Genomic DNA, 27,699 nt, shown 5'->3' on the forward strand with positions numbered 1-27,699 from the left:
GGTAGCTTGCTTCTGAGGTCTGGCCCATCAGGACTAGGTGAGACAGGCCAGACATGTCCTGGAGCCCCCCCGCGGTCCCCTGTGGCTGGCCAATCTCCCGCGTCCCTCCCCGGCCCCGATCGTGCACTGGTGGGGTCCCTCGGCCTGGCCTGCGCCTTCTCGAAATCCGGGACCCCTTGGGGGATGTCGGAGACCCAGTTTTGGCCCGATCACACAGGCCAGGCAGAGGGACCCCACTGGTGCATGAATTTGTGCACCAGGCCTCTAGTTATCACTAAAAGGCTAATAGGAGATAGTCTAAGGCAAGTCAAAGTTCATTTAAATAGCCACTTAAATGTCCTCCTAATTCTATGTTTCACAGTTAATTCTTTTAATCTACGTAACTCGTATGCATTTACCTTTATATTTGGAGTGTAGAGATTTCTTAAAGATGCCAATGCCATGGACAGACCTTCTGTGCTGTAGGAGATCCAGAGACCTTGGAGGATGGAGGATGACACACCAACTTTTTTACTCAAACCCTGAAAAAGAAATATTGAGACAAGTCATTAGCCCAGCTAAAAAGTACCACTGGCAATAAGTTAGTGACCTCTAGGTTTGGGGTACTAATAAGTGAGAGTAGAGTCTCACCCTAACAATGCCTGTGCCCAGCAAAACCACTGATGGGCACAGGCATTGTTAGGGTGAGACTCTACTGATAGGGACAAAGACTGGCTCTGTTGGGATAAGCTAAGGTCAAATGTCTCTATCTTAGCAGTCTCTTGCAACAAATCTACATAACACCTCTCTCTTCTGCTATATTTGGATATAACCCCCACCCCCACACCTTTTCTATTAGCCTTCTTGAATCAATCTCTTAAATTCAAGTTAGTAAAATACACACTGTGACACAGAAAATGCAATGTGATCATTGATCTCCATCTCATTTCCTTCCTGGGCATTTGGGAAAAATGGTATTTCCCAATCTCCTTTACAGTCATGTGGGGCATGTGTCTGATTTCTGGCTAATAAAATATGGGCAGAAGTAATATATCATGTCCAGGCTTGGACCCAAACTTCCTGTGCATTTCTCCACACTTTCTTTTTCTTAAAAAAAATTTTTTTTTAAATTGATTTTGGAGAGCGGGGGTGGAGGAGGGAGATAGCAACACTGATGACAGAGAAACATCAACATTAATTGGCTGCACCTGCATGCCCCATGTTGGGGATCAAGCCCGAAACTCAGGCATGTGCCCTGACTGGGAATTGAACCAATGATCTCTTGGTGCATGGGTTGATGCTCAACCATTGAACTATACCCACTAGGGCCTCCCCACACTTTCTATTGTTCTTCTTGAATGGAGGATTCTGAGGTCCTTGGAGATTTTACTACTAAGTGGAAGAAGCCTGTCCAAGGATCTGTACTGAATTGCAATGTAAATGAGAAATGAACCTTTGTTTAGTCATTGAGATTGTGTAGGTTTGTTACAGTAGCTAGCATTCCTCACCCTGATACACAGTGCAATGATCATGTCTGTTCACCTGCAGGAAAACAACAACATAGGTTGACTGCGATCAGTAACAAATTTTCTCTTGTATGGCTGGCCCAGTCCCCATGGCATGTACTAATGTTTGCCCCTTTCACGAGGGCTTCTCCAAAAGGAAGTTAGAATAAGTTGTGTTTTAAATTTTCTGTTGTTAGGGCAAGACTCTTTCACAGTCATCTTACCATTCCGCCAGTATCTGGGTCAAGTGAGGAGTTAAAGCGGGAAATCCCAAGGGCAGAAAGATATTAACAATGAAGTTTGAGATCTAATAAGTGGATCTGGGGAGGCATTCTTTTTAAAAACTTAAGCTACTTCTGCCTGCTTTATGCCTTGAAATGCACATTCTTCTATTTATGTTCAAATCAGCAACGTGGATTTAGCTTCTCTGAAAGATGAAGCACTCTCTCCTCTGCTTAGGACCTATACGTCTTGAATTTAAATTACCCTCGAATGTAAATTACCCTTTTTTTCTACGTGATACCCAGGACAGTTTCAGTCATTCAGGGCACCAAGTACATTTTAAATGAGAAAGCCTAAGCTGTTTAGAGTAAAGCCGGATGTTCCCAGAACGTTGTGTCGTAATTTTTGCTCAGGGGAACTTGGGTGGATTTCCACTTCTGGTAATGGTTGATTTAAGTAATTTGGATAAACATTCCTGCAAAGGACAACTGGAAAAGCTGTACAAAATTTAACATATTTCTTTATTGGTTTCAGAGAGGAAGGGAGAAGGAGAGAGAGACAGAAACATCAATGATGAGAGAGAATCATTGATTGGCTGCCGCCTGCACGCACCCCACTGGAGATTGAGCCCGCAACCCAGGCATGTGCCCTTGGCCGGAATCGAATCTGGGACCCTTCAGTCTGCAGGCTAACGTTCTCCACTGAGCCAAGCCAGCTAGGGCAAAGCTGTACAAAATTTAAAACACATCCTCATTGAAGACATGGAAGGACTACAAGTTGAAGAATTGCTGGGCCAAAGATTTAGGATAGAATGAAGCCCAGAACAGTTGGGCTTCATCAGAGCTGCTTCCCCAATGGGTGTGCCTGCCAATTCCACAGACTTACCTAGGAGTGCTTTTGATAGCTTTGGAATTTATGAGTAGGTGAAACTATTCTTTCTGATATTGTAATGGTAGATACATGATATTACACGTTTGGCAAAATCCATAGAACTATACAACACACACAATGAATCCTAATGTAAACTATGGACTTTAGTTAATATGTCAATATAGGTTCATCAACTATAACAAATGTCCCACACCAGTGCAAGATTTTAATAATAGGGAAAACATGGTGGGGGGAGTGAGTATATGAGAACCAACTGTATTCTCTGTAAACCTAAAAATGCTCTAAGAAATAAAACGTACCAATTAAAAAACAGAAGCCTGGGTTATACTCCAGAATAATGAATAATGGTCTCTGGGAATAAGAAATATGTGTATGTGCTTAAAGTTCCCCAGGAGAATCTAATGTTCAGTAATCCCCCCTTATTCGTGGTTTTGTTTACTGTGGTTTCAGTTACTTGTCATCAACTGCAATCTGAAAATATTAAATGGAAAATTCCAGAAATAAACAATTCATGTTTTAAATTGTGCATCATTCTTAGTAGCATGATGATATCTTGCGGTCCTGCTCCATCTTGCTGGGATGTGAATCATCCCTCTGCCCAGTGTATCCACACTGTATGCACTACCTGCCCAGTAGTCATGTTAGTAGCTGCCACAGTTATCAGATTGACTGTGGTGGTATTGCAGTGCTGTGTTCAAGTAACCCTTATTTTACTTAATTATGGCCTCAAGGTACAAGAGTAGGGATGCTGGTGATTCAAACACATCACAGAGAAGCTGTAAAGTGCTTCCTTTAAGTGAAAAGGTGAAAGTTCTTGACTTAATAAAATAAAAAAGTATGCTGAAGTTGTTAATCTCTACAGTAAGGACAAATCTTATTTTAAAAATATATATATATTTTAAATTGATTTTAGAGAGGAAGGGAGAGGGATAGAGAGATAGAAAAATCAATGATGAGAGAGAATCATTGATCGGCTGCCTCCTGCACGCCCCCTACTGGGGATTGAGCCCACAACCCAGGCATGTGTCCTTGGCTGGAATCGAACCTGGGACCCTTCAGTCAGCAGCGTGATGCTCTATCCACTGAGCCAAACCAGCTAGGGCAAGGACAAATCTCTTTTGTGTGAAATTGTGAACAAGAAAAATGAAATAGTGCTAGTTGTATATCTTCAACTGCAAAAGTTATGACCCCAGTGTGTGTAGGTGCTTAGTTAAGATAGAAAGGACATTAAATTTGTGGGTGGAAAACATGAACAGACAGCAACAAGTTACACCAGAAAGCATGAAGCCTGTATGAAAACTTCCACAAGGCATCCCCTGAAACAAGTGACATCTAGCCATTTACCACAAGTAAAGGACAGTTACACAAATTCAGGAAGAGATTTGGACTAAAAAATATAAAAATTACTGGAGAGGCTACATTCACTGATGAAGAAGCTCTGCTGGGGGCTTGGGATGGATCCCCTTAGGATAAAGGAGGACGACTGTATACATAAGTTGAAAACCATTGATCTAGATCTCTTGGTAAATCTCAAATATACACAGAATTATATAACGACTGTGATACTATTTATGCCAGGCTTAAAAATCATGCAATAATTCTGTATACTGTTTATGAATATATATCTATGTTGGAAAGGTACAAATTATGGATGAGAAGAACACATAATAACTCAAGGGTAGAAATCATCTCTGAGAAGGGAGAGAAATGGGGTAAGAGAAGGATACAAAGGGGATTCTACTGTACTTGTTTCTTAAACATAAAGAAAAAGACTTGAAGCAAACATGGGCAAATCTTAACACCTGTTAAAAATGGTATAGTATTTGATTATTCAATTACCTCTGCTTTCTTATGTGTTAGATATATTTCATAATAAAAATATAGGAACAGGGACATCTTGTCCCCTAAGATGAGAAAAAGGTAAGAATTGATAATGATATAGACTGATTTACTAGTGAGATGAGGAGAGTAGTTAAAAAATCACACTCGATCGCTTTATTTTTTTAGTGACTCATAAATCAGGCTGTTTGTTTAGTTATTTGACTTGGTTAAGAGCTAGAGGAGAAAAAATGGGAAAAGGAGTTGGTAAATGAACTTCAATTAAATGGTCCAGTATAGAGACCACAAACCAACACTCAGAGTCGCAGTGAGGCTGGAATAAATACATAGGAAATAAGTCTGAAATATAGAGCTAGATTCTAGGATTTGTGGTATAAGTTTTACTTGTACTACAAACTTGCTGGTCTACTGATTTCTTCTGCTTGGTGGGGCTAACCCTTTGCTCCGAAGAGTTCAGTTTAGTTAAACTCAAATTGACAAAGGTCACAGGCAGATCCCATTGCCAGGCAGGAGGTAGCAAAAACCTCACATAATTCTAAGCTGATGGATTCTTAAAGAGACCTTGAGGTTCAGACAACTAGAAAAAGGTCTTTTTAGTATCTATAACTATTGCTCAGGCAAGAAGGGATCTCATTTTGTCAGAGATGAATGGCAATGGAGTCCCTTTCTTAAATATTTGTTAGAATCTAAATTTATAGCACTTTAGTAGCTGGTAGGAAACTTGCTCAGTATTTTTGAATACTTCCCGAAGAAAGAGAAAGCATGATGAAGCCAGAGCAATCTCATCTTAGGGATCTTAACTATGGCTCAGGTATCTTAAGATCATGGCAAAAACTAACCTTGGGGGGTTATTTAATGAGTTTCTTTAAAGCAAATTATTTACAAGTATATTGCCAATAACCCACTAGTAGCTATTCAAAGATCTCAAATGGATTATTACCCTTTTATCCACCACCCAAATAGCCATGTTTGGTTATAATAAAAGGATCCTGGTAAACAAAGGAGATGATGTCTTTCATTGTAAAAAAGGGGTTGGCAAACTATGGCCCAAGGCCAAATCCAGCCTTCCACCAGTTTTTATGAATCATGTTTTATAAGAACACAAGGACAAGGACACCCACCCATTCATTTCTGTATTGTCTCTGGCTGCTTTTGAGCTACAATGACAGAGTTAAGTGGTTTCAAGAGAGACTCTATGAAGTACAAAGCCATATTTGCCAATCACTGCTGTAGTGGATGCTAAGTAACCTCTGAAGTGTAAGGGTGATATTACCATATAAAATTTGTGCTTATGATTAAGTCTTATTGTCAGGAGATTTTTATTAATAATTTGAGTCATATAACCTTGTATTAGATATATGTCTAGTATATGTTATGTATTTGCATTTTATTATGTACCTTATGTATTTTATTGTATGCTCCTTATAACAACCTGACTGATATTTTTACCATTTTATAGACGAGAAAACTGAGACTGCTTAAGGTAAATGGGTTCTGTACTTGAAACCATGCATTTTGACTGATGTCAAAGGATCTTCTACCCTCTAGATCAGCAGTCACCAACCGGTGGTCCTCGGATCACTGGTGGTCTGCGAGGTCCGAAAGGTTGGCAATCGCTGCTCTAATTGTCTACTTATAGCACTTTCCCCCTGGCCAATAGTTCTGTTCAGGTAAGAAATGCTATAGGACTGACAAATCCAAGGAACATTTTAGAAGGCAGCATTTAGGGAACTAATGTAAGAGCATTCCACAATCCTTCCAGTGAATAGACCCAAATCAGTGAAACACCCTGCATCACAAACTAGATTGAAATATTTCTGGCCACAATTCATAAACACCCTGCTTTCTTTTCATAGATTAAAAAGAAAAAAATCTAAATAGCAATGAGAGGATGATAAAAGAACTGTAAGTGCTTAATATCATTGGTCTTTAGGGAAATACAAATTAAAATCACAGTAAGAAACTACTTCATAACCACCAATATGGCCAAATTATATTTTGTGGCATAGTGCATATGATTTTCTTAATATCAAGAAAAGGTAAGACAATGTCTAACAAGTACTGGCAAAGGTTTGAAAAAACTGGAACACTCCTACATTGCTGGTGGGATTGTGAAAAAGTACAGCCACTTTGAAAAACAGACTGGCAATTCCTCTTCTAGGTCTACTTCCAAGAGAAGTGAAGACATATCCACACAAAAACCTGAACACTGACACTGTAAATGTATTCAGTGCCACTGAGTTGTTCACTATAAAATGGCTAATTTTATTAAAAAAAAAAACTAAAAGGGGGAATATCTGTACACTAATGTTCATAGCAGTATTATCTACAATAGTCAAAAAATAGAAACAACCTGAATGTCCAACTAGTGAATGAATAAACAATATGGATTATATGGCAGTAAGAATTAATCAAGTATTGATACAGGGTACAACATGGATGAACCCTGAAAACATCTCACTAAGTGAAGAAGCCACACACAAAAGACCACATCTTGTATGATTTCATTTATAGGAAATGTCCAGAAAAGTCAAATCTATAGAGAGAATGTAGATCAGCGGGTTGCTAGAAGCTAGAAGAAGCATGCAGAGTACCTTCAAATGGGCACAAAGATTATTTCTAGGGTAATGTAAAGGTACTAATAGTGGCAACAGTTACACAACTCTAATTACACTAATTGTCATTGACTTGTATGAGTAAAATGGGTGAATTTTATGATATATAAATTAGACCCCAATAAAGTTGCTAGAGGCAAAAAGAATGAAAAGGGCTCCATAGCCGGCCTAATCTCCAGAATTATAGACCCACAACCTCAGATTTTTAGAGTGATTAATGACATGGTATGTACTTTTTCACAAAGATAAAATAAGGGAAATTTAAAATTAACTGGGAAGAAATATAAATTGGGCTACATGTCACTGCTGATTAGAGGTTCTAAGTCAGGGGTCCTCAAACTACGGCCCGCGGGCCACATGCAAATACAAATACTATATTTGTTCCCATTTTGTTTTTTTACTTCAAAATAAGATATGTGCAGTGTGCATAGGAATTTGTTCATAGTTTTTTTTTTTAAACTATAGTCCAGCCCTCCAATGATCTGAGGGACAGTGAACTGGCCTCCTGTTTAAAAAGTTTGAGGACCCCTGTTCTAAGTGGTACAGGGTATAAGAATAGAGTCTATTTTTGCCTTTTCATGACCTTCAGCTGATGGGCACTGAGAATTCTAGCAGTCTGGGGGAAGCCAAAGCCTATCAACAGGGAGCATTCTGCATTTAAAAGACCCTAAAAGTGCAGCATCAGGAAAACTGTAGTCCAAGTCTACATTCTTCTACTCGTAGTCATGTCAGCACCTATGCTGTACACCCAAGTATTTATGGCCTGGATCACACAGGGAGCCACTCTTATCTCAGGCAACCATGTTGTCTGTAGCAACGTAAGATAAAACTGTGTCAATGATGGGTGTATGGTTAAAATGTAGGTCTCCATGCACTGGATACAGTCACAGTGGGTCAAATAAAACCTATCATTTACCTGTTAATGTGGTGTTCATTTTACGGTACAGAAAAGACAAGCATAAATTGCTTTGCATCTGATCCTAGGCAGACAGTGATGCTAAAAGCTTTAGAGTTCAAAGTGGTGATGCTTAAAAGTTAAATTTCCTATCTAACTGAAGGATAATGTCAGAATTTCTCAAAGTAGCAGATACTTTTTAAAATATATATATATTTTATTGATTTTTTTAGAGAGAGAAAGGGAGAGGGCTAGAGAGTTAGAAACATCGATGAGAGAGAAACATTGATCAGCTGCCTCCTGCACACCTCCTACTGGGGATGTACCCGCAACCAAGGTACATGCTCTTGACCGGAATCGAACCTGGGACCTTTCAGTCCACAGGCTGATGCTCTATCCATTGAGCCAAACCGGTTAGGGCAGCAGATACTTTTTGGCCCATTTGAAACAGGAAGAAGCCACCTTACCTGTTATTTAAGTCCCATTCTTCTCCCACTTATCATTGGGTAAGGTAATTTTTCTTTTTTTTTTAGTACAGTGATTTTTCAGAGAAGAAAATTATGATTCAAATAAAGGACCTGTTACTGTGGGTTCACATCTGTCTATCTGATGAATAGGCTTCTCTGGCTGTGTGCTTACATATGGGGAAGATTTGCTAGGCTCTTTGAATTGTCCTTACTGCCATCTTTCTCTCTGAAGAGAACTGATTTATCTTTAACAATATCTCCTGGAGGAAGTCCAACCCAGAGAACTGTTTAAGATACCTGTATCTGCCCTAACCGGTTTGGCTCAGTGGGTAGAGCGTTGGCCTGCGGACTCAAGGGTCCCAGGTTCGATTCCAGTCAAGGGCATGTACCTTGGTTGCGGGCACATCCCCAGTAGGGGGTGTGCAAGAGACAGCTGATCGATGTTTCTCTCATCGATGTTTCTAACTCTCTATCCCTCTCCCTTTCTGTCTGTAAAAAATCAATAAAATATATATTAAAAAAAATATATACCTGTATCTCAACCCTGAGCCAGGAAAAGCAGTCTGAAGAGACTGTAAAGATGGGAAGTATCAGACTTCCAGTAAACTGTGGGCTAGAAAAATCAGAACATTTCTTCCTTGACCTTTGTGTTTTTACCCTATACTGGTATCAACACTAAAAATTCCTTGAGATTAGGGTCTGTATCTTTCTTGTTTTTGCAGCACTAGTACCTAGGACAATGCCTCAGTAAGCACTGAGTAAACAAATGCATTCGTGCACAAACAGTGAATGATGTGCCCTCCTCTGGGTCCTCCATTCCAGCCTTGTGAATGTGGAGAGATGGGAGCTGATGCTATAGAGTACTTAAAAATTTTGAAACCACTGGGAGACAAATTGGGATTATAATTTGAAGAGAGAATGGTTCCAGATACTTGGAACATCACAACACTAGAAATATTAAAATCTTCACTAAGAGAATTGAAATCTTCACTAAGAAACGAGGCCCTGGTCAGGAAGTTCAGTTGGTTAGTGTTGTCCTGATAGGCCAAGGTTGCGGGTTCAATCCCTGGTCAGGGCACATACAAGAATCAACCAATGAATGCCTTAATAAATGGAACAATAGGTTGATGTTTCTCTCCCTCTCTTAAATCAATAAAATACAATTTTTAAAAAAGATGTATAAGAAAACTGAAAGAGTGCTCTCAGTGATTTTTTTTAGTTATTGTGAAAATCTGCAACTAACTGCTACAACATGACTGTCCTCAGGAGATTGTAGGTCATATATTGAATATACATCTATATGCTTCTCAGCTGAATGATAATACACGTACATTTCCTGGAAAGCCTAGCAGTCCGCTAAGCTGGGAGATGACAAATGAGGTTTTCTTTCCAAATGCCTAGGGAGGAACAGCCATACTTTTCAGGACATGGACTGGCTTCGCAACAAAATAATTTCAGAAAGCAAGGACTTTACTGAAATAACAGTAGTTTCACAGATACTGTTAAGGAAAGCCTGCTGGAGATGGGGAAAAAAAGCCTCTAACTTCTCTAGTTACCTTAAAAATATGTGCTTTGAGGATGTGATGTCCCAGTTCAATAGTCTGCTGTCGGTTTAGTTTTCCCTCTTGGCGGGAAAACCAGAAGGCAAGTAATGTGTGACCACTCCTGCAAAGAAAAAGAGACTCATTTTAGAAATGTTAATGTACCCATTCTGCTTTGGGTGGAGGACTGTTCAGGTCTAGCCAAACCTCCAAGATTCTGTCTCATTCAACCAGTTTCTTAGGGAAGGACAACTGCAACTGGGCAAAGAATAAGTATTGAAAGGTTCCTAGCTTTTACCAGTCCTTTACCCAAATCACACGTGTGAATATCACAAAATGTCATTTCTAGTTAGCTTACACCCATCCCACACACAGATGGCATGAAAAGATTTTCATTTTTATTTTCTGTCTCTGTCAACTCCTTTATCTCACCCATGCTTTAAATGTCAGTGTTTCTCAGGGTCTCATTTTCGGTCCTGGTCTGTCCTCTGAATTAGCTCATCCATCCTCAGGGCCTTCACCACCACCTGCATCCTGTATCCTTTTCTCTAGGTAGACTTCTCAGCCTTAGGTCAGTATACATCCAACTGTCTATTGGATTTCTGCACCTGGAGGTCCCATAGTATCTCAAATTCAAACTAGATTAACAACCTCTTCCCCAAGTGAAGTATTCTCTGGACAGCAGCTATCTTCCCTTTCCTTCCAGTAGAGGAAAAGGAATAGTTTTTCTTTGGAACTACCATTATATATACTTTATATGTCTTATACAGTATCTACCACACTTCCACATACCCTTTCCTCTACTAGACTATAGGTTTCCTGATGGCATCCATTCCTCCCTATCTCCTTATTAACAGATTCCCACTCTGTTATGAAAGAGAAAACCCTTTTCTGCCTCTGCATGTTGTGTTATCTGCCCCTGTAGCCCAGAACTATTGTGGTCCTCTTGTAATCATGTGACAGCTACCCTAAGACAAAGCCAAAAGAAGAATTAAGCTAAGAGAATTTCAGAAATATAGCACCTGAGCCCTGACTGTACAGCATTAGGAGCTGCCCTAATTTTGGATTTGTTATTATATAAAGTATCTAAAAATTTATTATTTAATACATTTGAGTTAGAATTTTCTATTTCTTCTAGCTCAAAGCATCCTAATGAAATACTCCTTAAAGTGTGATTGTATGTATGGATAGGTATGGGTGTATGCATGTGTATATATCGAGGGTTATGTGTGTGTGTGTTTCTGTTTACATTTATGACAGAAATTCTGAGTGATTTATATTCTTCAAAGCACCTAGCATCGTATCCTATCTAATAAAGAGGGAATATGCTAATTGACCCTCATGCTATCACAAAGATGGCAGCACCCACAGCCAATAAGGAGGGAATATGCTAATTTACTATGCCCTCAAAGATGGTGGTGCCCACAGCCACAAGATGGTGGCACCCAGTCCCCTCAGCCCCGCCGGGGTGGCAGGCACGTGGCAAGGCCGCTCCACGCGCCTGCCTCCAGAGTTCCCCAGTCCCCTTAGGCCCCCCAGTCGCCGAGGGCCGGCCCGAGGCAGAGGCAAACCTCGGATGTCGGCTGCCCAGCCACCCTGGGCCGCCCGAGGTTCAGGAAACCAGGGCCGGCTGAGGCTTGTGCTGCCGGCAGTGGCAGCAGCAGAGGTATTCGCCTCCTTCCCCTGATCACCTCCTGCCCCTGAGGGCTCCCAGACTGTGAGAGGGGGCAGGCTGGGCTAAGGGACACCCCTCCAGTGCATGAATTTTCATGCACCGGGCCTCTAGTATTGCATATAAAAATTTCCCATAAAATTTTTTGGAAGCAAAAGAAAACTGGGCATTAAAGAAAGGACACTTGATCGCCTTTGGGATGTGCCTTCTTGCCACACTGGCTCTAGCTCTGTGGACACAAAACTCTGTGGACCTGTATTATTTTAAGTAACTCTCTATTTCCCACCAGGTTAGTGGCCAGCAGAGTCCTAATGCCTCTGGTAACACAATTCTATTCCTTTCATTTGAAGTGTCATAGAAAAGGGAAATGAACTCAATTTCAATTTCAAATCCAGTGAATTAATCCAACAGAAGGAAAAAGTAGCAAGTGAATTTTTGTTGGTAACACTTCCTTGAGAGGAAGCCTAGATGTCTACTGGATGATATTCCCTCACAATGAACACTGGCTACTCTGCCAGGTTTAACATTTAAGATATCTCACACTGAAGTTTAAAACAAACATGTTCTTTATTTCTTGGTTTTTGTTTTGTTAAGTTTCAGTAAAGAACAGGGGGTGGGAGAGTTCCCATCCTATAGGAGTCATCTCATGGAGATTTCATTCTAATAAGATTAAAAAATAATTTCACCATGTTCTAATCTTGAGCTTCATAGAATTTCTGAATTCTAGTGGTTATCTGATTGGATAAGATGGACTACAGTGGCAGGTAAGTTATTTGAGAGAATATCTCAGACAAGGATAGCCTTCATGGAACCATCAGTAGCCTCCCTGATGTAAGAATTATTACTTTAAATAACTCATCCCTAGCTGTACATAGTTTCTAGAACTCCTGAATACAGGCCTCTGATCCACCACCTATGCCTGAAGTATTCTAATGAAAATTCAGGCTTATCAGAATTAAGGGGGAAAAAAGTTCATATTTGACAAGAAAATGAAATTTCAGTTAGACACAAAATTGACTTTGCCCTAGTGCAGGGGTCTTCAAACTACGGCCTGCAGGCCACATGCAAATGCAAATACTGTATTTGTTCCCATTTTGTTTTTTTTACTTCAAAATAAGATATGTGCACTGTGCATAGGAATTTATTCATAGTTTTTTTTTAAAACTACAGTCTAGCCCTCCAACGGTCTGAGGGACAGTGAACTGGCCCCCTGTTTAAAAAGTTTGAGGACCCCTTCCCTAGTGCCTTCATTTTACTACCATAACTAAGAAATCCTGGTAAGACATTTGCATTTCAGCTAATAGAGCTTGCTTTGTTGTTGCTCATCAGGCACACAGGAGAAACAACAAGCAATATAGGCCAAGAGAAAGATGAAGGAGACAATGTAATTCTTTTTTTTTTTTTTTTTAGATATAAGCAAATTACATTACTCATAAGAGAATGACTCTGATCAGTTCATTGAACTCAAAGCTTATGGTGTTCAGGACACAAAGGGTAAAAGCAATTTACAATATATGCTGGCATTTCCATGTGTGCCTTACTGTTCCGATAAAATATGGTGCCACTGGCTAACCTATGATCCGAATGTGTTACACTACATCTGTATATATTTATTTGTATTTTTCTTATCAGTTTCTTACTCCTGAACTCCCTTCCTTTTGACTTCTAGTCTTACTATTCTCTAAGATCACCAGCAGCCTCTTAATTAGTTTTCTTTTAGCCCGTGATTTTGTTTCTTTCTATTTTCTCCCTCTAGCCTTAGGTCAGAGTTGAAGATTCTTCCCAGCACTGTCCCTGGTCCCCTGTCCTGGATATATACGTGCTCTGACAAAAGGCAGAGAGGGAGTATCCAGAAGAGTAGAGGGTAGATCCTATCTCCATTCTCCCTTCAGCAGCCTCTTAATTAGTTTTCTTTTAGCCCGTGATTTTGTTTCTTTCTATTTTCTCCCTCTAGCCTTAGGTCAGAGTTGAAGATTCTTCCCAGCACTGTCCCTGGTCCCCTGTCCTGGATATATACGTGCTCTGACAAAAGGCAGAGAGGGAGTATCCAGAAGAGTAGAGGGTAGATCCTATCTCCATTCTCATTTTTAGCTCCTCCATATGGATTATTGGAGATAAGTGATACTCACCCTTGGACAACTGTGGATTACAACAAGGCAGTGAGGAGCTACACTTGCATGACAACCTATTTCCCTAGACCTTGAAAGTTGAGTGTTATGAGGTCTCTTAGAAGAAAAAAACCTTTTCTAAAGCAAGAATCACCCTCCTTCCACCATCGTACATTTAACAGTTTGGAAGTTGAATAACTTGTTTTATACAAAGCATATAATGACACTATGTTTATTTTTCTAATAGATTTTCACTTAGCCACCCCAGGGAGATAGCAAGCCTTAAAGTTTCTATTTGTAGCACTGAAACATGCTAACAGATGGAATCAAACATTTCTAGCATGGATGTTTTCTCCATTGTTCTAGTCGTAGTCACTAATGTGTAGTCACACAGATTTCATTAGCTCTTGGAATGACAAACTTGATATACAACACTTTGGTATTTCAGAGAAATAACACCGAAGTGTTCTGATATTCCTCTGTGTGGTGCTCAGATGTAATAAAGTGATATAGTCATAGCCAGCTGGCAAAGAACTGCTTGCAATCTAAAGCCTATCTTATTTATCTCATAATTTGGACTGAAATAATGTTTGCTGCTGTAAGATGTCTGTTAAAGAGGTAAATGTGGAGAATTACTTAGGGAGACCCGATGAGACCAGCATTATGGGGCAGAGATAGGTAGCTGCCTACAATAGATTTGTGCTCCTTAGCACAGTCAAGAGCTGTGGTGAAGTGACTACTTTGCCAGGGACCTTGCATTCACATTCAAGAGGGTAATGTGACTGAGTTCTGGCTAATGGAATACAGGCAGAAATTACATTCACTGCTTCAGACCTGGCCCAGAAAAATCTCCTTTGACTTCCATAACCTTACTGTTTCTTGTTTCTCCTTCTAACTCTAATATTACCCTTGTCAATTATTTGGTTCATCACTTTACTTTAGTATTAAATATATTCTGTTATCATACTTCTAAATTTCCTGCTTTATACTCTTAAGTGATCTTATTTAGTCCTATGGCTTCTACTGTCAGTTATTCACTGATAACTCCAAAATCCATAATTCTGTGTCTGAGTTTTCCCTTTTTCTATTTTTCAAAGTCACATGTTTAAATATATTTGTGCATCTTCTCTTGGAGGTAATTCATTATAAACATGTCCAACATAGAACTCACCTTCTCCCCATAGCTTGTTCTTTCTCCTGCTGTTGCTCATGCTAGGATCCCTCCTCCATTCAGAATGCTCTGTCCATTAGTAGCTTAACTATGCTACACTGTTCAGGGTTAAGTGTTGAAGTCACTTTTGATCCCTCCACTCTTACCTTCTACACACTCACACACACCAAGTGCTGTTGAGTATCTCCAAAATGTCTCTCCCATGCATACCTGGCTCTCTGTTCTTACATTACAGGTCATGGCATTTCTCACCTAGACAAATAGGGCCACATACCACTTGTCAGAGCTATTTTTCACATCATCAGAGTTATCTGATCATTGTCTCCTCCGCCTCAAAATTAGAGATTCCTTATTATCTACAGAATAAAATCTTAAGGTCTTAAATATGGTTTTCAAGGCTTTTTTCCTCTAGCCACATTCCTATTAATCTTTCAGACCATCAGAACTTCTTTTAATTCCCCATAGGCACTTTGCATCTCACACTTGCACTATTGCCCTATTGTTGGTTGCTATGTGCCTGACCTCCCTTTAAAGGGCAAGGCTTTAATGCTGGGGATGTCTTATTCACTTAAGCTTCTCTAGAGTATAGCACAGTCCTTGTTGTAGAATAGAAGTTCAACAAATGTTTCATGAATGAATAAATGCTAAGCAGATGGGTTCCAGGAAGAGAAAACTATCCAACTCAGCCTTGAATTTGTGGGCATCTCTGCTGCCATTGTTCAACTGTGAAATGAGTGTGACTATGACTCAAATATTGAGAATAGATTGACAATCCTGCTCTTTTTCACCTCTTACTTAAAAAATTCTGCCTGCACTTAAACTTTGGTGATTGCTGCCTTACAGTCTGCTTGCTGCTATCAATTCTCAGCAAGTAATACCCACACTTCTTTCCTTCCTCTTTAGCTCATCAGTTAGAAACTGCTTTGGTATGTCCTTCTCATGGATCCTAAATACAAAATACATTTCTGGTTAGCTTGTCTTACTGTTCCTTATTCAACGTGGAAATTAAAGAGCCTGATGAACTTTATGCAGCAGACTAAGTAAAGTATGCCCAAGATCTACCTTTGTAGAAATGAGCAGAACAGCATTATTCTTTTTAAACATAGACTTTGGGGAGATTTACTGCTTTCTCCCACTTTGCCTCAGTTTCCAATTGCCCTTTGGTTCATTAATGCACCACTGGCCTTAGGAAAATGGATGCCTCTCTTCTGACAATGGAGTCTTTAAGCAGTTGGCAGGGCTTCACGCGGCAGAAGAGCTATGACTTCACCAAACTGATGCTGTTTGAAACATCAGCAGTAGGCACAGGATTTATCACGTCACTCTTATTCCGTGTTCCTCAGCTCTTTGTTTATACCACTAGCACAGGGCTCTGCCCTGAATTATAGTTATAAATGTGTCTGTTAAAACCACTAAGCTGTAAGTCCTGGTAGACAGATCTATCTTATTCATATTTGTATCCCCTTCAGTGCTTAACACAGAACCTTGACTATATTACACAATAAATGTTCACTGAATGCTTGTTGAAATGCCTGTCTTCGCTTATTCCTGCCACATGGTCACAAAGTGAACAAAAGACACTGTCTTTTGAACTGTGAGAAGAGTTTCTCAAATATTTTCAGTTGCAAGCTTAGTATTAGTACCACTCGCCATTCTTCTGTTCACTAACTCATTATTAAAAAAGTATTTACTGAGTGCTCACTGTGTGCCAGGCACTCTATTAATCATTAGGAACACCAAGGTGAGCATGATAGAAAACGTTCTTGCTCTCACTTGAGCTCACTGACATTCTAGAGGGGAGAGTAAACAAGAAAGGAGTATTCACATACAGTAAATTAATAATAGATTGGGATAAGTGTAGAAAGTAAAACGGTTGCTATGATAAAGAAAACCAGGAGAAACTTACTTAGATATGGTGACAAGCGGAAGTCTCTCTGAAGAGGTGGCATTAAGCCGAGATCTGAAGGAGGCATGAGATCTTGCCATGTGATGAGCCAGGGAAAGTGAGCTCCAGATGGAGGGAATTGTTAAGAGCAAAGGCCTAGAGGTGGGAAGGAGTTCAGCAAGTTCAAGGAACTGGCAGATGACTGGTCATGACCAGGAAATTGTATATAAACTAGCTCAATTTAGAGAGGTAGGCAGAAGCTATCTTTGTAATACAGGGCTTTGAAAAATCTGTCTTTAATTTTATTATAATCACAACAAAAAACCATTGAAGGATTTCAGGAAGAGGTTACATGGTCTGATTTGCATTTTTAAAAATCACTTTGGCTTCTGATGAAATGGATTGAAGGGGAGACCAATTAGGAGGCTAAAGTAGTTCATGTGAGAGGGTGTGGTAAGTCAGTGGTTCTCAAGCTTGGCTGCACATTAGAATCACCTGGGAATCTTTTTAAAATCCTGATTTCTGGGCCCCATCCTCCGGAAATTCTGTTTCTTTGTTATGGGGTGGGGCCACAACATTAGTAACAAAGAAACAGAATTTCCAGAGGATGAGGCCCAGAAATCAGGATTTTAAAAAGATTCCCAGGTGATTCTAATGTGCAGCCAAGGTTGAGAACCACTGTGGTAAGTAGAGATGGAAATAAGTGGATACTTAAAAATAAAATTTGGGTGGTAGCACCAACTAGATATGCTACAGTAAATACATGTCACAGCCATGGGTTATTATGGTAGAGAGAATAGAACACTATTAGAGTTGATTTTACCAAATGTGGAGATCTATCTGCTTTTGAAAGTCTGTAGAGACAGCAGAGTATGTTGCTCTCCTCACAAAAAAGACAGTGTGCTGTCATATCCCATTAAGCTGGCGATACTCCTGATTACTGTGCCATTAATCTTAGTTTGACAACCTAGGAAAGCCTGTGGGGTTCCCATCTTTTCATTCAGCCAGTGTTGCTTCAGAGACTCATTAACAGGACAAATTAGTCTCTATTTCTTAACTTTCAGTACAGAAGCCCCCTCTTATAAAGGGTTTTTACTTTTCCTGGTTTTAGTTATCTGTGGTCAACCATTCTGAAAATATTAAATGGAAAGTTTCAGAAATAAATAATTCATAAGTTTAAATTGCATGCTGTTCTGAGTAGTGTGATGAAATCTCATGCCCTCTAGCTCTATCCTGCCCAACAAGTAAATAATTCCATGGTCCACAGTATCTATACTGTGTACATTACCTGCTTGTTAGTCACTTAGTAGCCATATTGGTTATCACACACTCTCTCACATAATTTTTATTGTATATTGCTATAATTGTTCTATTTTATTATTGTTGTTGTTAATCTCTTACTTTGCCTAATTTATAAGTTAGATTTTATTATAGGTGTGTATGTATAGGAAAAAAACATAGTTTGTATAGGGTTTGGTTACTATTCAGTTTCAAGCATCCATTAGGGGTCTTGGAACATATCCCACGTGGATAAGGGGGTTGGGTGCTACTGTACCAAAAATTTCCCTTAACCATCTGCTCTACTTCTCCCCATTTTCAGATTTTTAGGTGAAGTTGTTTTAACCAGTATTTGCTATATAAACACACACACACACACACACACACACACACACACACACACAGAGTGGGGCAAAGTAGGTTTATAGTTGTTTGTATGGAAATAATACAATAAATAAATAATTATACAAGAATAAACTCTGGGTTTCACATACCCACAATTTTAAGCCTACTTTTGTCCCACCTTGTATACATATATAACTATATCCATATCCACTTAATTTAAATATATTTTTAAACATATAAGCACTATCACTTTCTTGTAGCAAAATCAACCAAACATAGGAGAGTACAAGTTCTTTCTGTGTTTTTATCAGTTCACTCTCTTACATGCCTGCCAAGTCTTAAAATGATGTTCTTTCTCCATCTTATAAGCAGAATTATTTCTCTGTATACTTATTAATTAGCAAACTTCACGAGTTTCTTTGATAATAAGAATAAGTAATTCTCAGTTTTAAATGTGTTGGAGAAGAATTCTGATAACCAACTTTTTCCAAATTTAATTTTGGGTTTGAAAAAGGAAAAGAAGTGTTATTGCTGCCCATCTTCAAAGATATGAGAGTTTTAAAGGTGGGAACATTTGCCTATTTGACTAATAGATGTAGGTCCCATGAGAAAAATTTGTAAAGTAGAAGAACATTCGTGCATATATACATTAGATTTAATGTAATTTTCCCCTTGCATTATATCATAAAACCACAGCTATGGTCACTAGAGTAACACTTCAAATATGAGTCTCAAATTTACTCTTAATGCCAATTAGGGAGTTAGAAACATAGATAATAAGAAAAATATTTATTGTTAAATTAGACAAATCCCCAATAATATTACCGATTAATGAAATCTCTATTGGAAATCACACATCCAAATAATGACATGAGAATAGTGATTTCCCCTTAGTGGTGGAAAAGAATTAGAAATGAAGCAGATCTAAATCCAGTACAGAGATCAGACAGTCAATATTTTCAGCAGCTAAGATCATCTACTAATGGTTAAGTGCTAGTAAGGGATGTTTGGTATACTTCCCTTCTCTTTGCTTTAACTCTTTCAAACCTCCTAAGGGTTGATTTAGTTCCTGGAGTTCTTTTTTCCCCCCATGACCCATCACTTTGCTGAATTCTTTCCTAATGCTTTTAGAAAGCGGAACCCATGACCTAACTTGAGGGTTTGCGCTTCAGTTGGGGGAAGATTAAATGTCATCTGGTCTGGAGGCTCGTGTTTGGATTAAAAAAACCAACCAAACAAAATCACCATAACCCTGCAATTCACCATTTTGTGGTCATTTCAGACCTATGCATTCTACAAAAAGCCAGACTGTCCAGGTCAGGGGTGGGCAAACTTGTTGACTCGAGGGCCACAATGGGTTCTTAAACTGGACCGGAGGGCCAGAACAAAAGCATGGATGGAGTGTTTGTGTGAGCTAATATAAATTCAAAGTAAATATCATTACATAAAAGGGGACGGTCTTTTTTTTTTTTTTTTTAGTTTTATTCATTTCAAACGGGCCGAATCTGGCCCACGGGCCCTAGTTTGCCCATGGCTGGTCCAGGTCCTGGCACAGTGAATTTTCTTTTATAGGAAGACTGCCCTCTTTTTTCCTTAGATAAGCTGCTTCTTCTCTGACACTCTGCTTTGTGGCATGCATCTGGAGCACCAGGTCTCCAATGTATAATTCACTGACTAACAGGGCCCAAATAATTGGAAAAAAATCTCAATAGACCATTTATTATATCAACTCTGTTCACAAAGAATCAAGCAAGTACTCAACTATCCTCATAGGTATAAACAGGATTTGTGTAGCCTTTTCCTTTTCTCAGTCACCACAAAAGTTGTTTCTCTTAGTTTGAGGAAATCAGGACACCCCCAAATTAGGCTTCCAAATCACAATCGCAGGTTATAGCAGCTCAGTACTCATTAAAAAATGTTCACAACAAGCTTTATGTGTTTTATTCAAACAGTTAAAAATAAGGCAACTGAGAATTAAAAAGAAAATAAGGCAGCTGAGTCTTCTAATCTCTTACATATAGCTCTTTGCCACTTGACGCTATGTTGGTAAGGAGGGTAGGGGAGCCAAACCTGGGTTTGAATAAAAGACTCTCTGCTTTTGCATCAGAAAAAAAATAAATAAATAAAAAATCTTACATATATATTCCCATTTATACATATATGTTGATCTGAAAGCTGTTCCTAGGGAAGGTGAGCTCAGATACTATGAAAATAGAGATAGTGAGAAAAGGAAACAGAAATAGAGTGGGGATTCATTCAGGGATAGCCTAAAGCTATGGAGAAATATTAAGCAGCACCACAAGGCTTTAAATTTTACAACCTGTGGGTCGAGACCCTTTCACAGGGGTCACCTAAGACCATCGGAAAACACATACATAATTACATATTGCTTTTGTGATTAATCACTATGCTTTAATTATGTTCAATTTGTAACAATGAAATTGGGGGTCACCGCAACATGAGGAACTGTATTAAAGGGTCGCGGCATTAGGAAGGTTGAGAACCACTGCTTTAAAAACTAGATAGCACCACTAGGCTGGAGGTCCCAACTGTCTACTCTATCAGTTTAAAATTTCCCCTAGCAAATTCACTAATAGGTTAGGCATAAGGCTGGTGACTTCTCTCAAAAGCCTTACTTAAAATGCATAAGTTGCTTCAAATGGGTTTTCTACTTCCCTCTTATTAGCATAATAGCAGAGATTAGTTTATTAGATTAGTGAGTTAATCTGATATCTCAGTGCTTAAGGGAATAAAATTATAGGACAGATTAATTTCAGAGTATGATAGAGTATGACAGTGATGAATAGTGGGAAATAAAAAACAGAATAATGTGGTGAAGTCTCAGGTTTGTAAGGGATTCAAAGGGTATACTTTTATGTAGAAAGCAAATCCAAAATCTTACAAGTTTTGAATAAAAGATTTCGAGTGCTACTTTACTTAGTTTGGTAAACACACATAAACACACACATACAAATATCCTACATCTTGTTAACAAGCCAAGAAAAGACATCTTTAACTCATCTCTCTCTGTGACAGTTGTATGTCTATGCAACATTAGGTCATTTCTCTGGGGCATCAATTCTCTGCCCTGAGTGTGGAACAATAGAAAGTCTGATACTTAACATGAAGAAAACTGTCTCAACTGCAACTGTGACTTCTGCCTCTGCTATTTCCTCTTTCCAGCACCATCCTCAGATTACTGACCCTTCAGTTTAGCAGAAGTAGCTCCCTGGGTGGCCTATTTCTGATGAAATCAACTACTTTTGGCTTCAGTAGAATATTCTTATCTGTGTCTAATGCCCTAATAAGGTCAACAAGTTCAGGGTGAACAAGTGAGTGCTGAAAGTCCAGGAAAATAGACTAGGAGACAGAGATGGTCCCTTGCTTCTGAAAGTTCTCCTTACACAGAGATATGTATGTTAGGCACTGGCCTATCTAGTGTAATTTTAGAGGCATCAAGCTGGTCTCCCCTAATCTACTGAGATACATTAGATGCTATAGAGAGAAACTGGAAAGAAGGTAGAGAACAGAGACGGAAATATGTACAGGAAGTAGAAGCAGAAGGTCACAAAGACAAACCCTGTTTGGAGAGAGCCCTACTAATCAGACTTGCCTGAAATGGAAAGCAATTACAGCCAGTTTCTTTGAAAGGCCACCTTGGGCTTTGCCAATAGCATTAAATTCTTAGTGAATTTCCATCTCATTGACCCAGAGGGCCTCAGACTCTGAGATCAATACTTTAGTAACAAAGCTGGTGCCAGACAGTGCTGGGTGGAAGACTGAATTCCAACTGAAATGAAATGTAAGGAAGCTTTTATGATAACTCTTGGTCCTACTATTTTATTCTCTGCCATTAAGTGATATATGATGATCCCTCAGCAGCCCTGAGTGTTATTCAATCACCAGGCAACAGACTACAGGTACACCTCGTTTTATTGTGTCTCATGTTATTGAGCTCCACTGATGCTGCACTGTTTTTTTTTTAAACAAAGTAAAGGAAAGACCCTTCACCAACAGAAAGATTATGACTTGCTTTATTGTGGTGGTCTGAAACCGAGCCTGCAGTATCTCCGAGGTGTGCCTATACACAGCATTTGAAGTTAGAAGTGTTTGCTCTTCTTGTCTCAGTGTATCAGCCTGTTGCTGAAATGCTCCTAGTTAATAAACAATGTGGAGAAGGTAAGACTGTAAAACCATGATATGGCCACATAAATACCACCTTTTCTCCTTTGGGAGCCCTTGAAGGTTTCATTTGTTGTAAGGACACTGCTAATTCTGTGGTAGTCTGGCTACTGTGAACCTCAGCTTTCAATCCTCTGAGATGTTTCAGAATGAAAGAGCAGATCAACTAGCAAAGTTTCTCTGGAAACTGGAAGGCCAGGGAGGGCTGGGGGGCAGGAGGGAGGGGGGTAAGAGATCAACCGAAGGACTTGTATGCATGCATATAAGCATAACCAATGGACATAAGACACTGGGGGGTAGGGGAGGCCAGGGGATTGTCAAGGGCTGGGGGAAAAAAAAGGACACATATGTAATACCCTTTGTAATACTTTAAGCAATAAAACAATAAAAAAAAAGTGTAAGTCAAAGAGACCAATTCTAGATTGGTCTCTTTTTCTTAAATATGTGGTTGCCAACTCTTACGTGTTAAGCATCAGCAGCAGTACTCAGCAGTACTTGTGGGGTTTATAATAAAATCCTCTTGGGAATATCATACAATTTTTGTTTATTTGTTTAAATTTTGTGCCCCAAAATGCTAATAGTAGAAGACTGTTGCTACCTATCCAATTAATCATAGGATTGAGTTAAAGTGGACCTGAAGGATCCATTACTGCAAAGAAAAGGAAGGAAAAAGGACATTTCCTAAACACTCTGTATGTACTATGTACTATTCTAGGCATTATACTTACTACATCTCACTTAATTCTCAACAACTTTAGGAATTATTATCCCTTTTATGTAAATAAGAAAACTATATCAGAAACATGTAACTTTCCAAAGGTCACAGTTCCTAGAAGAGGTGAGATTTCTAAGCAGGTAATCTGACTCAAAAGTTCATGTTCTTTCCACTAGTTTATTTCTTTAAGTTTCCCTTTGAGAGTAAATACCAGGAAATCTGCTGTCTGGCTTGATATCATCATCAGAGCCTGGAACTAATTTTCTAATGAATCAGCCTGAAGTGGGCTGAGCAGCATGCCCACAAGCAGTTGTCTCTAATAAGGCTGGGTGACGAACATGCCGAGAGAGTAATAAAACCTCAGTCAAATTTGGCCGATCTTTTTGAGCCAGAATAAACTCTGCATTTGCAACCTATGTTGTTGGTGTCTTCTTTGTTTCCAGGAAATCAGGAGTAGACCTGCTTTTGAAAACACCAACTTAATTAAAGGAATAATTCTTTGAAAAAAGGTAATGTGGAGAAGTAGAAAGAACACACCCCTAGGAAGATAGAGATCTAGTTCTACCCAAGAGAATGGGAAACAGTTTCATATTTAGTCTGGTTTGTTGAGCTGAGGAAGATTTTTAAGTCAGGGTCAAGTCCATCAGAAAAGAGTGCTGGGGTGAATCAGTGCTGTCTGCCATTGCTGAAAGACAGGGGAGTGGTGGTACATACCATGTATTTGCCACCCCTCTTCTGGTCCCTCCTCCTTTCTCCCACCTATTAACTTGATGTTGGACAAGTGATTCAGAATTTTTAAGGCCTTTTATAGTAAAACTAGAGTTTTAATAAATTCGTGCATGGGGGGGTGGTGGGAGGGGTGGCGTCCCTCAGTCCGGCCTGCACCCTCTAGCAATCTAGGACCCCTCGGGGGATCCAGGACCTCTGGCTCCTAACCGCTCGCCTGCCTGCCTGCCTGATTGCCCCTAACAGCCTCTGCCTTGGCCCCTGCTGCTGCAGCTTCGTCTGGAAGGTTGTTTGACTGTCCGGTCTAATTAGCATATTATGCTTTTATTATTATAGATGGGAATAATGGCACCTTATTTATCTAAAGGTAAAGTGGCCAGGGGTGGGCAAACTTTTTGACTCGAGGGCCACAATGGGTTCTTAAACTGGACCGGAGGGCCGGAACAAAAGCATGGATGGAATGTTTGTGTGAACTAATATAAATTCAAAGTAAACATCATTACATAAAAGGGGACGGTCTTTTTTTTTTTTAGTTTGCCCACGGCTGGGATAGACCAACCGATCTCTTAAGTTGGTCACCAGTCTTTTTCAGCTATGAGATTTAAGATTCAATTTTCCAGTGTAAATTTAATACTGGCTGGGCTTTAATGAGATTAGTCATTGGTGACTTTTAACAATGGTATGGCTTTTAAAAGGGCAATCGCAATTTTAAAGTGATTCTGCTCTAAGTCAAAGAGATGGATAATATATCAATTCTTTCTTCATATCTGAAGAACACTGAAGAAGTCTGTTAAATGGCAAAATTAATTATAGCCTGGGATCACCAATAAGAACCCAGAACATTATTTAGGAAAAATACAGGAATGTACAGGAGCATTCTGCATATCTATGCAGATTTTGAATCTCAAGGAAATAACAACGTGAGAAAATAAATTAGTTAATCTCACTATAGCCTTGTCTTGAGAAGAAACAGAGTTATTTCCTGTATGTGAAATGTTCAATGGAGAACACTTCTCATTGCTTTCAATACCCATGCTCCCTGCAGTAAAAACAAAATAGGTTCAGAATTGCTTATTACAGATCTATGGCTTACCTGGGATCACAGAGAAATTTGGTTTTCTCTCCTTCTTCTCTCCAGATAAGCCATTCTCGAAAAGAAGGATGTACAAACATACGAGTCATGTCTCTGCGCTTGATCAGAAACATGGAGAGGTTCTCCATTCTCTGCTGGAAGTCCTCCCAGTCCAGTGTGCCTTCAATGCTGCCAGCATTGATGGCCTGGAAGATATGCTCATCAGTCAGTGGGTGGAGAGAGGCCACTGCCACATTCAGGAGGGGCATCACCCGGTCAAAGGAAGACTGGGTTGGGAACTTCATATTGCACTGGAGCAAATAAACCTCAGAGAGCGAAACAGGAACTACTTTGTAGCTAGAGCTCTTTAACACTAGATAGCCTTTCTCTATGAGGTCAAATGTGAGTTTCAGGTATAAATAGGACCCTTGACTGAGGGTCTTGAGATGAGAACTGAGTTTGCCAAATGTAGTATTGTCCATTTTGCCATTAAGTGAAATGTTATTCTGGATTTCTGAGCTGCTGTGTATCCGGTGCAGGATGTAAGCCTGCAGGTCCTGGTCTATGGCTTCATTCTCTTCTAGTCGATCCAAAAAAATCCTATGGAAAGGCAGCAGCTTGGTAATTTCCTAAAACAGATGGAGAGAGATAGACAGAAAGACCTTCAGTTTCCCCTAATTCTTATAATAAACTATGGGGTTAAAAAATTATTTTGAACTTCTGAGTGGCTAAAGAAAACACAATCAAATATTAGTATGCATAGATTAAAACAAATTAGTTGCACAGGAGGAACATTCTTCCTAATATTGAGACTTACGATAATTTTATGGTTCTTCATAAAGGATACTTTAGGAGTGATTTAATGGTCAATATTCTAAATAACACTTTAAAATAAACAGAAAATGGAGTACCATATAACTTTTTTTTTTCTCAGTGTAAACTACGGCATAATGTCAAAGTAAGAAATACACAAGGACTCAAAGAACGCCATATAAAAATGTAGCTTTCCAACCTTCCAAATAAAATGATGCATTTTAATACAGACCTTTTGAAGACGCCTTAGCCCAAAGGAATATTTCTAATAGTAGAAAGTGTGGTGCCGTGGTGATTAGCTTGGACATTATATTGGGGAGGTGATAGGGCTTTGTGGTGACTCATATTCTGGATTTCATCTTTTGTCATCTGCTTACAGACTTTGCTCCTGTAAGTAACCACTCTCTTTCCTGCCATCAATTTCTTCTCTACTATTGGATCACACAGACCCCATAATTCCTCCCCTCAGCTATATCTCAGTTCCCATTATTTTTTAAAAATATATTTTTATTGATTTTTTACAGACAGGAAGGGAGAGGAATAGAGAGTTAGAAGCATCAATGAGAGAGAAACATCGATCAGCTGCCTCCTGCACACCCCCCACTGGGGATGTGCCCACAACCAAGGTACATGCCCTTGACTGGAATCGAACCTGGGACCCTTCAGTCCGCAGGCCAACGCTCTATCCACTGAGCCAAATCGGTTAGGGCTCAGTTCGCATTTTTTAGTAAAATTTCACATAAAAGTTTTCTCTATGTACTGTATCTAATTCTTCCTTTTCCATTCTCTCCTCCGTTTGTTGCAATAAGGTTTCCACACCATCACCTGACTGAAATGGTTAAGGTTATCAGTAATCGTCACCTTGTCAAATCCAATAATCAAGCTGCAGTTTTCATCTTCCTCAATCTCTCGGCAGCAGTATTTGACACAGGGGATCACACCTTTCTCCTTGAGTCACTTCTGCAGCTTGCTACCCTATAGCATGTTCCCTTAACTTTCCTCTTAGCACACTGGCAACTCCTACCCAGGACTTTTTGCTGGTTCCTTCTTCATTTCTCAGTCCTCCCGGGCTCAGGTCTCCATTCTTTTATCCAGCCACTCACTCCCTAAGACAGTTAATTTGGTTCCATAGTTCTAAATTATCATCTCTATGCAGATAATGCCTAACTTTGTATTTCCAGCTTAGTCATCTCCCTTGAGCTCTCCTCTTTTATTTCTGTCTACTAAACACTTACACTTAGATGTTTCATACACAAACCTAATGTGACTAAATCAGAACTGCTGAATTTTGCCCCCTCCACAAAACCTTCCCATGTCAATAAATGGTATTATCACAAACCCTACAACCAACCTGTAGGAGGTATCTATGATCTTTCTCCTTTCCTGCATTTACCCAGTTGCTCACCAAAACCCCATGATTCACGCCTGAATCTTCTCTCTTGCTCACATCCACATTTAACCCATAAAATCATTTTAATTCTTCAAAATGTTGTACAAATATGACTTTACAGGGTCTCCATCATCATCACTTTAATCTAAGCCACCATCATCTTTCACCCATATTTCTGCTTCCATTCTTGATCCTCTACATTCTATTATCTACACAGCCAGCAGCCAAAGAAATCTTTTTAAAAGGTAAATCAGATCTCATCACTCTACAAGGCTCCTTGAAGAAGCCTTTCCTATCTGTCCTATCTAAAATAACGATCACCCCCATTTATCCCTTTATCCTATTTTGTCTTTGTAGCACTAATACTACCTATAATTTTAATATATGT

The 27,699-nt window shown here is 39.4% G+C and overlaps 1 protein-coding gene across 1 annotated transcript in view; it reads right to left on the reverse strand.

Annotated features, from left to right (window-relative positions):
• TANC2 (tetratricopeptide repeat, ankyrin repeat and coiled-coil containing 2) overlaps positions 1-27,699 on the reverse strand; it is a 228,796-nt gene that overhangs the window by 41,376 nt on the left and 159,721 nt on the right. The window contains exons 12-14 of the mRNA XM_006776730.2: positions 25,130-25,737; positions 9,970-10,078; positions 399-521 (exon numbers count right to left, since the gene is read on the reverse strand). Coding sequence (XP_006776793.1) covers positions 399-521; positions 9,970-10,078; positions 25,130-25,737 — 840 coding nt within the window. The remainder of the gene's footprint in view (positions 1-398; positions 522-9,969; positions 10,079-25,129; positions 25,738-27,699) is intronic.

This window comes from Myotis davidii, unplaced genomic scaffold (assembly GCF_000327345.1).
Source record: "Myotis davidii unplaced genomic scaffold, ASM32734v1 scaffold69, whole genome shotgun sequence".
Lineage (NCBI taxonomy): Eukaryota > Metazoa > Chordata > Mammalia > Chiroptera > Vespertilionidae > Myotis > Myotis davidii.